The sequence below is a fragment of the Caloenas nicobarica genome, chromosome 2 (assembly GCF_036013445.1).
Source record: "Caloenas nicobarica isolate bCalNic1 chromosome 2, bCalNic1.hap1, whole genome shotgun sequence".
NCBI classification, from domain to species: domain Eukaryota; kingdom Metazoa; phylum Chordata; class Aves; order Columbiformes; family Columbidae; genus Caloenas; species Caloenas nicobarica.
In genome coordinates, this window is record NC_088246.1 from 72,473,867 (window position 1) to 72,483,610 (window position 9,744).

General features: G+C 42.3%; 1 protein-coding gene across 1 annotated transcript in view; it reads left to right on the top strand.

Annotated features, from left to right (window-relative positions):
• ADTRP (androgen dependent TFPI regulating protein) overlaps positions 1-9,061 on the top strand; it is a 32,659-nt gene extending 23,598 nt beyond the window's left edge. The window contains exons 5-6 of the mRNA XM_065629912.1: positions 2,005-2,156; positions 9,018-9,061. Coding sequence (XP_065485984.1) covers positions 2,005-2,156; positions 9,018-9,061 — 196 coding nt within the window. The remainder of the gene's footprint in view (positions 1-2,004; positions 2,157-9,017) is intronic.
• The last annotated feature ends 683 nt before the right edge of the window (positions 9,062-9,744 follow it).

Consider the following 9,744-nt stretch of genomic DNA (forward strand, 5'->3'; position numbering starts at 1 on the left):
CAATATTTCCTCTCAATTATTCTGGGTGTTGTCTGTTTCTGACTCGCTACTGATATCCAAGGTAAATTCTTGGTAAAAATTGAAATTGGGTAAAATGAAATCATCAAAATAATAAGCCTCTGCATGTATATTTAACAGGTGATTACCCATGAAAAATAAGCAATATGCATCTGTAAGTTGTGGGGTGCATTTTATGAAATCCCCAGAAAAAAAAAAAAAAACCTCCAAAAAAATAAACCCCAAAACTGTGAACCATTCTGTGACCAAAATGAGTAAGCTCAGGAATCTGGAGGTATGCCCCAAGACAAACAAACAAACAAACAAACCAACCCCCAAACCCAACCAAAACAACAACAACAACAACAACAAAACCTACAAAAACCCACAAACAAACAAAAAAAAACCCCAACAAAATGGCAACACACAACTCCCACCAAGTTAGAAAGCTGAAAGAACTTTAGTGCTTCTGTATAGTCATTTGTTTAGGTTCAAAAATATGGGTTGAAGTGCTTCATATCAGGCATGTCAGGTGGCTGAATTGGATCAAGATAATCTAGCTCCTCATTACATAAAATAGACAATTGTCACTCTCTGTTTTATTGTTCAAGGCATGTTAAGAAAATAGTAGCCCTATGCAGTGAAGAACGCTTACTGACATTCGCATGGGCTCCTCTTGGCACCCAGTATTTGGTATTTCTCCTCAGAGGCAAGGAAAATCTCCTGTTTTATGCCCTACCCTTTTCTGCTCTAACTAGAGAAATGAAAAACCATCTTTTCAGACATGTGCGGGTTCTTTTCTTAGCATGCTCCCATTCTTCAGTTTCGTGACACATTTTCAGGCTGGTGGGCCGGCCGGTTTGTCACTTCTCTTTGGACCGCGGTGCTCAGTGCAAGGCGGCAGGCTGGGTGCCTTCAGAGAGAGTGGGACTGCATTCCTGTGATAGCACTGCTGTGGAAAGTATGACAAACTCCTCAGATGTGGGGTTTTGTTGGTTGGTTGGTTTTGTTTTGATTTTTTTTTTTTTTTTTAGTCAAGAATTAAACCTTTTAGGTCTCCTCGGAGCCAAAGGTTCTTTTTAGTGAAGTGCTGCCTGTCATTAGAATGGCACGTCCTCATAACAACCACTGGAGGCCTGCCCTATTTTTTATATTCACTATATATCCAATACAAAGATATATAATTGCATCCATAAAAATGTATTTTTTCCTATATTTAATACATAAAGACAATTTTTGTATTCTTGCATCCAGGCATTTGCTACCAGCTATTCTTATGAGCTGTAAACAATAAAAATAATATCAGTGAACTGACAGCTACTACAAGATGTTTTCTGAGAGAAGAAAAAGGCAGAAAGAGAAGGCCTAAGTAGAGGAAAAGAAGCCCTGTAAAGCAGACATATTCATCCTTTTTCTTTTTTCCCTCTTACAAATGCTGCTTTGCAAATGGTTCCAGAACAAAGCAGCTACATCTCTGTTTCCTACCTATTTGCTCCTCCTGTTTGACTGGGAGTAGAGGTGCTGAAGAATTCCCCTTACCCTCTCCACTCCTGAAAACTTCTTTCCACTCCCCAAAATAAGGTCAAGAACAGGAGGATAGAGACTGAAAAACATCACTTTGTCTCCACGGACCCTCAAGATCTGAAAAGCTGTTGTAACTAAAGAGCAGACACATAAGAGCTTATTTGAATAAGCCAAGTGCACATTTCTAATTTTGAGTATTTTGCTATTTTACTGCTATGTTACTGCCATTAATAGCCAATGCCACCCGGGTGATGGCAGAACATTATGTGCATTTCAGCCTGCCCTGAAACCCATCTAATTTAGCAGTGGCTCAAGTGTGCTTCACAGCAAATAGCCCAAATGTGAGGAGATGTATCAACAGCTGAGCTAATTTTGTCTGTATCAAGACTGTTTCGATAACTTGGCACTTCAGGAGTTAGAAATCATGAAGTGGTTGTTCTAACTGAATGGTCCTAACCAAAGGTCATTTCTCTCTTTGACTAGGGTCCTGTGGATTTATTCTGTAACGGGAGAGTGGGTATATCCTCTCTTTGCATTGTTCAACCCGGCTGGGCTAGTAGCCTTTTTCGCTGGTAGCCTTGGCATCATCATCACTTTCTACAACTTCGGGGAGTTCCTCAACCGTATGATATGGGGTCAGTCCAAGTTTTGTTTTTCACTTTTATCCATAAGAAAAAAAAAAAATCTAAAATGGATTCCTGTGATTACCTAGGCAGGTGGGGAGGGGAAGGGGGCTGGCATTTGGGTGTCTGGTAGAGATTGTCAGGTCCTAACCAGCTAATAATAGGTCGAGAGAGGTTCTCCTTCCCCTCTACTCTGCCCTGGTGAGACCTCATCTGGAATATTGTGTCCAGTTCTGGGCCCCTCAGTTCAAGAAGGACAGGGAACTGCTGGAGAGAGTCCAGCGCAGGGCCACGAAGGCGATTAAGGGAGTGGAGCATCTCCCTTATGGGGAAAGGCTGAGGGAGCTGGGTCTCTTTAGCTTGGAGAAGAGGAGACTGAGGGGTGACCTCATTCATGTTTATAAATATATAAAGGGTGGGTGTCACAAGGATGGAGCCAGGCTCTTCTTGGTGACAACAAACAGTAAGACAAGGGGTAATGGGTTCAAGCTGGAACACAAGAGGTTCCACTTAAATTTGAGAAGAAACTTCTTCACAGTGAGGGTGACAGAACACTGGAACAGGCTGCCCAGGGAGGTTGTGGAGTCTCCTTCTCTGGAGACATTCAAAACCCGCCTGGACGCCTTCCTGTGTAACCTCATCTAGGTGTTCCTGCTCTGGCAGGCGGATTGGACTAGATGATCTTTTGAGGTCCCTTCCAATCCCTAACATTCTGTGATTCTGTGATTAATAATAAACAGACAAAAAAAATCAGGGCAAGAATCCCAGTGTTACCAGATAAAAGTCTGGGCCAGTTTTTTCTAATGTGGCTTGAGCAGCACCTCTTACCAGCATAACCACTGAATTTCTAACTCCTTCTCAAAAAAAGCTCCAGAGAAGCAAAACCTCTCTGGCTGATACTCTTACACCTGAATCATGTGGTGTTCGTCTGATTAGAGAATGGCACAGTTCACTGGCGACTTATAGGAAAGCATTAGTGCATCCAAGTGAAAGCATCGCAGCAGCTCCACGAGTAAAGCAGTGTTTCAGGAAGTTTTAACAGGTTGTTGAGAACATTTCCCTTCTGCTTCAGTAGTGGAATAATCAGTAGTGATTTAAAGAAAATAAAAGTCAGCCTCCTTGGACAAATGAGCAGTTAGGAAAAAATAGTTTAGGAGGACACATTCAACAGTTGGAAGAGAGAACTGATGAAGCAACTTTGGGGGTTTGGCCTGGGATTTTATTATTATTAGTTTAATTTCTCGTTTCCCCTCTTTCAATCAAGATTAAGTTTCTGAGGAGGAAAGTGATTCTGTCAGGAAAATGTGTGTATTTTATTTAGGACAAATGTGCGAACATTTGCAATTTATTAAACTTGTTTTCTGATGAAAGAAAAACCCTGCAAAAACACCTCTGAAATAAATAAGACAACCTCCCTCTGTTCTTAGGGAACATTTGATGCCTGATGCATTTTGTGAAGTCTCACATGCCTGTCAAGCCAAAGTAGAGTGTCTATAGCTGGTCTCTCACTATCCGCACACAGTTACCTAAAAGCAGCAGATTGTCTTTCAAATGTGCTGAATAACCAGCTTCACTGCTTGATACCTTCGCAAATAAGATGCTTGCTCTAAATGTCCATGTTTGGAAATTCTGGCTGAATTCTGTTCTTGCATAAACATGATACGAGATGAGGATTGCTGGTAAATGAAAACAAACTCGCAGCCTTTCTGCACTAGCTCTAGTTTAAGAGGCATCACATACATAGTAACCATTACTACTAATAACTTTTGCCCGTGTGTTTAATCAAAGACCACATCATCACTACTATAAGACAGTATAGATCTTGTATCATACCTTTTATCATCTAGGTATCAGATTTTTTAATCACTGAGTACATATTTGTAATTTCAGGCCTAGAGTATGCCTGATACATAAATTAGAGGTAATCAAAATTAAAATAATTTGATTTCCAAGGTGTTACTTGACCAGACAGAACACTGTGCCAAGCAGAGATCAAATTAACTGCAAAAATTAGACACATTTTGAACAGCTGACTAGATATACTCATGTGAGAAAGAGATGTTAATTCAAGAGATTTCTATGAAACCAGTGCAAGCACTCAACTCTCTGTTCTGTGCAAACAGAAAGGCTGAAAATCACCTCCAGTTGTGATAGCGTGAATGTAACCTCAGAGAATACATTTAAATTTGGCATACACGATATCTTCCCTTGATGTCTAATGTGATCTTGCAATCCAGAGAGGCCCCCTGTGTGTGGTGGGTCTGCCTCTCCACGCATAGTTGGTATTTTCCAAAAGAGCCACAAAATCACAGCCTTAACAATTACATGGTGCCTTCATGCACGCGCAGCAATCCCTCTGAGTTATGGTTCCCCCTGTCTGTGCCAACTTTTGCCACTTCACATGCATCCTCAGCTCTTCATCCCCAAAACTGGCAGCATCCCCTAGGTTTGCCGTACACCAACAAAAGAAGCTACACCCCAACAGCTGGAAACTCTGTGGTATGTGAGGCTGCAGTTTGATAATACAGGGGGCTTTGGCAGCAATAATTTCTCTGTAAGCTCCTGCCCACCACGCCTCACTCCTTCCTACTCCACCACACATGCCTGTTTCTTGCAAGCAGGGACTGTTTTCAACTTGGATCATTTTCCCAATCCATTTCCCAGCCGTGACCACTCAAGGGAAGGGTAGGACTTCCTTAAGCTGATATTGATAACAGGGTCTCAATAAGCATTGAAACACAGCCAGAGGGAAGATATTCCAAATTACAGTGTGCCAGGGTCTTAATATGTTCCTGACTGAGACAAATCTTTGGCTCAGCATTGCTAGAGTAAAAACAGCTGCAAATTGAATGAGGACACAATTCCAACATACCTTTCTTCTCACAGCAAAAATGGGTCCACATAGTTTTATTCATCCTACTGTTTCCTGTCTCACCTTCCCATGACAATAAGGTAGATGATGCAGTTAAAATAAACCTACAGAGAAAAAAAAGAGAAAAAAAAACCAAACCCCAAAACCAAAACCCAAAACCAACCAACAAACCACACACACAAAAAGCAAAATAATCTGTCGTGGTAGAGGACAAACGTTTTCATCTCTCCTTAGCCTCCACCCCGCCCACCTCCTCCCTCTCCCAAAAGAAGGAGGAAGGGCACTTCTGCCCTCACTTTTGCTGCCTGCTTTATCCCCGAAAGCCACAGTCTGAGTTAAAGAATAATTCAATAGTTCCTACAGGCACATCTGGAAACACCCTCTTCCATAACACCTGTGGTCACCAAGCAATTAGACCTGATGCTGGTGGGACCTGCCTGGACTGCTGTGACCAGGCTTCATCCCAGGCAGGGATGAAGGCTCCAGGACAGCTGCTTATTTTTCTTTCCTTCCCGCTTTGCGGAAGAAAGCTGACTGAATTTGTGCCCAGATAAGCTGCCTTTATTTGAAGGTACAAGAAGTGGTTAACAAATAACTCCACATCAGTGGCAAGCCTGGTTTCCTTCTGGACTTACATCCTCTGGCAGAATGTAGGCTGCAAACGAAGCTTGACCCACAGTGCACCATACTTCATATGGGCTCTCTTCCATGTTCCTTGATAGCTTCAGGCCACTATCACTTTTCCTAAAACCAGCTACATAAATACTTATTATTTTCCACTGTAAATATATATATATATATATACATTCAGCTCCAACTTATTCCAAAGCCTACGGATGGCAGCTTTCAGCTTTGAGCAAGTTATTCTTAAAGCTATGTCCTGTGCTTGAGCAAAAAGATGCAGTATCATTTTTGAGAGCTGGAAAATCCAGGCTGTCAAATAATATAACCTTGTTTTTCCTTTTCAGAACAGCCAAAAGATGCCAGACCCTAAATTTGTTTCATTATTTATAGACAAACTGTTTCATAGTGTATTGGAGGTTTTAAAAATATATTATCTCTCATGTGCCTCTTCCTCTCCTTGCACAGTTGGATTGGTGGTAACTAAGGCAACCCAGCTGCACAGCCTGAGAGGCACAGAAAATAGTACCAGTAATGACTTTTTTTTTTTTGTTTTAAATCCCAGAGTTTCTAGAGTACTAGACAATGTTGAGCAATACAGAAACTCCAAAGAGGATAATTGGAAACAATGGGCTTATTCTTTTACTGCCATAAATTTACCTCAGCGAAGAACTTGGCTGCAGGGTCTGAGCACCAAAGATGAACCATGTGATAGCTTCTCCCGATCCCGATGGGTAGAAAACATCACGCAGGCAACTGCTCTCATGTTTCTTTGACCAGTCAAACTAGAACCCCCCAAAATAAAACAATGCCATTTTCCCTCGGGTTTTGCTCCTGGTGAGACAACCAGATGCTTAGGAGAAATTCAGATCAAAGTTCTGCCCATCAGACACAGCAACATTTCAGGTGAGGTCTCTTCTCTGGCACCAGCATTTGAAGATCGAGTAGATTCATTTGCCTTCCATTTAACACACCTGGGGCAGGGGGGGGAAGACCCACCACATTCATCTGCTTCATTTCAACACATGACATAGCAACAGTTAACTGCTCCACCAGTGATTTAAATGCCTGCTGAGGGACACTGAGCAAACCACTTGCGAGATCTTTACAGCCACAAAGCCTCTGCCAGGTCCAGAAAAATGCTCACCCCCAGGTAGTGGAACTATCTTTTGCGAGAGAAATGGGGCAGAAAGGGATGCTGGCTGCCAGAGCGGGCAGCAGCTCCAACAGCCCCATGCTTGGCTGCTCGCTGTCCCTAGGAAGAGAAAGCTTTGGCCAGCGGCTGGCTGAGGAACACCAGAGCCAAAGCCAAAATAAATGATATTGTAAAGCAAGGGATAATGCAGCACAACAGGAATAAGAGCCGTTGCTCCCAGGAAAAAGAGGAAACTTATGGTGGAGTAGCTTCCTCATGCCCAGGGCACGGATGGATGCGCTCCTCCAGGTCTTCTGGGAGCTCTTGAATATCTTGCAGAGACATTGCTGAAACGTATTCACCCAAGGCTGAGCTAAAGTTAGATGGCAATCTTCTCTTTAACATATTTTTCCTCTTCTTTTTGAAGTACTTTGGCATGAAATGCATTTTCCAGAAACATATAACATGTTTTAGGAACTGATTATTTTTCCCTGAATTTTATTTTTGTATTTACATGCTTGTGAAATCAAGCTCCTTTAATACCCTGTAGTCAGCTATCAGGAAACCCAGCCTGTGTGACAGCTCATGAATCCGTGCAATACAAAGCTATACTGTAACACAATTGAATTCTTGATGCTCTCATTCTCCCGAGCAGCTATGGAGATTGCAGAAACCAGAAGGGCAAATGAAGGGGTGCCAAGGGCATCTGTGTGGGGCACGAAGTCATTCTACCATTGTACTTGCACAGGCTTATAAACAGCAGTTTTTGTGTAAATGTTAAAATGCCCATGTTGTGCAGGTCATTATTGATCCAAACAGAGGTTCCACACTTGGTTATTAAAACCCTCTTCTTTAGACTCCAGGTGAGATTTTTGAACTGAGCCTCCTTTCCAGAAGATACCTTCATTTCTTCTGTCATGCCTTTAAGAACAAAGAATAAAAGTCCAGGGTATATCTATTTCTTTCAATGAACAATTGAAGTTTATATCTAAAATTTCACTATACTGCTAGTGATGAATGGAGCTCAAGTTTAAGAGGATTTATGGCCCAGAGTTTGCAACCTAAATATGAGTATTAACTTTTTCATAGAATTATAGAATCATAGAATATCTCAAGTTGGACTTTTGTCTCATCCATCCAACCTGGTTGTGCCACTAACCTGTGATGGTATATTTATATCCTTCATATTTGTCACTCCCCCAAGGTGCAGATCACCCCTCGGGTACAGGAGCCTGGCTATTTAAAGGAAACCTGCACCATCTGTCACATGCCTTACTCTTGCTGACAAGTTTATCTGATGATCCACTGGAGGGAGATGGGATCGGAAGCTCTGGCAAGCCAGGGCTTACGATTTCATTACTGGAGGCCAGAAAGTAACAGGTGCTTGCTAATAGGCTGTCCTTGGCCTAACAGGCTAGTCTCCTTTTTGGTGGGTCTTTTTTTACCCCCCTCATCTTCAAAATACCTGTTTGGTCAGCACACAACACTTGCAGGCTCTTTTGGGAAGGAAGAAATGCCAGGATTTTGTTCCATATCAGATCAATTGCCAAATGCTGTGCAGGCTGGAAAGAAATAATATACAATAATTAGTGTTGCGGAGCCTCTGAGGTCTATGGACAAGGAAAGCACCTGTGTTTAAGTGATCAGCAGGGAAGAAGAGACAGTGCTTTAGATAAGGTACACAAATATTTGGTTATTGCCACAGTTGGTGCCCCATGGTAGCACATCTGGTCTCTCGCAGGTGCTCCAGAAAGCTGTGGGTCTTCAGTAGGTCCTGTGCCATCCTGGCCAGCCATGTGAGGATGCTCCAGATATCTTAGCTGCAGAGATTAATATCTGCTGCTTTTCCAGACAAGCTTTATTTTTAAAGCTTTTCAACATACTCTTACGTCAAGCTAAGTTTGTTTGGGGGCAGATACTTTTTCCCCGCTAGCAAAGCACCGTTATTCTCAATGGATGTGGTCCATGGTAGATTTCAAATCAGTCCTCAGGAGTCAAGTAATCTCTCGCTTGCTGGGGACATCCCCAGCTCGTTTGACTTCTGTAGCACTTTGGCATTAGCAGCAGGTCCAAGCCGTGCACTGGTATCTCACTCCCACTCCCAGACAGGTTTGGTTCCCCAGGAATGTTGGGAGGCTGGGTAGGATGATGTGTTCCTGGCCCAATGGCGTGCTTGGTCTGTGAGACCACCTCTCTCTTGTGCCTTTTTTTCCCCAATAATCTCTTCTCCTCTGCCTCTGAACAGGAGATGCAATAGTAATACTGGACTACAGGCAGAAAGGCAAGTGAATCTTCCTCTACAAGCCAAACAATCTCTCCATGAATGCTGAAGCCATGAAGTAGAGGAAAATAAATGCAGCCTTGATAAATCCTTTCTCCAATGCACTGCAGCTTCTGGTGGAGCCATCATGTCATCAGACACATGGAAAACTGGTGGAAAATATGAAATGTTTGCCTCTTACATGATAACTCTGCAACTGCTATGAGGAAGAAAATTGTGTTCATCTGTTTACAGAGATTTCTCATCTCTTGCACAATGTACGTGAGGATGTGTCCATGGTTAAAACTCGTCACTGGTAAGTGAACTCCCTCATGAGCTTGGCACCACTCTGTAAAAGACCTGTGAATGTGAGCCAACTCTTGTTTGGATTGCCCTTCATCAAGTCTGGAAAAAATTAAGAGGAGGGATAATTTTAACAGTGCTGTAACTTCCAAGATAGCTAGATAACAAATTGGGCTAACAAGGGCTGTAATTAGGAAAGTCTGCTCAGAAAGTTCACCATGAAGCCAAGTTCTTCTAACGAGAAACATTTTGGAATATTAATATGCATAATATCTCCCCTCCATTTTAACAGGAAATCCGAACGCAACACTTTCTTCCTTTTTCTTGATTTCAGTTAATCTTGCAGCAAAAGTAACCTAATTATACTGACTGTATGATTGCTTTGACAGAAAGCGTGTTAATTTAAAGC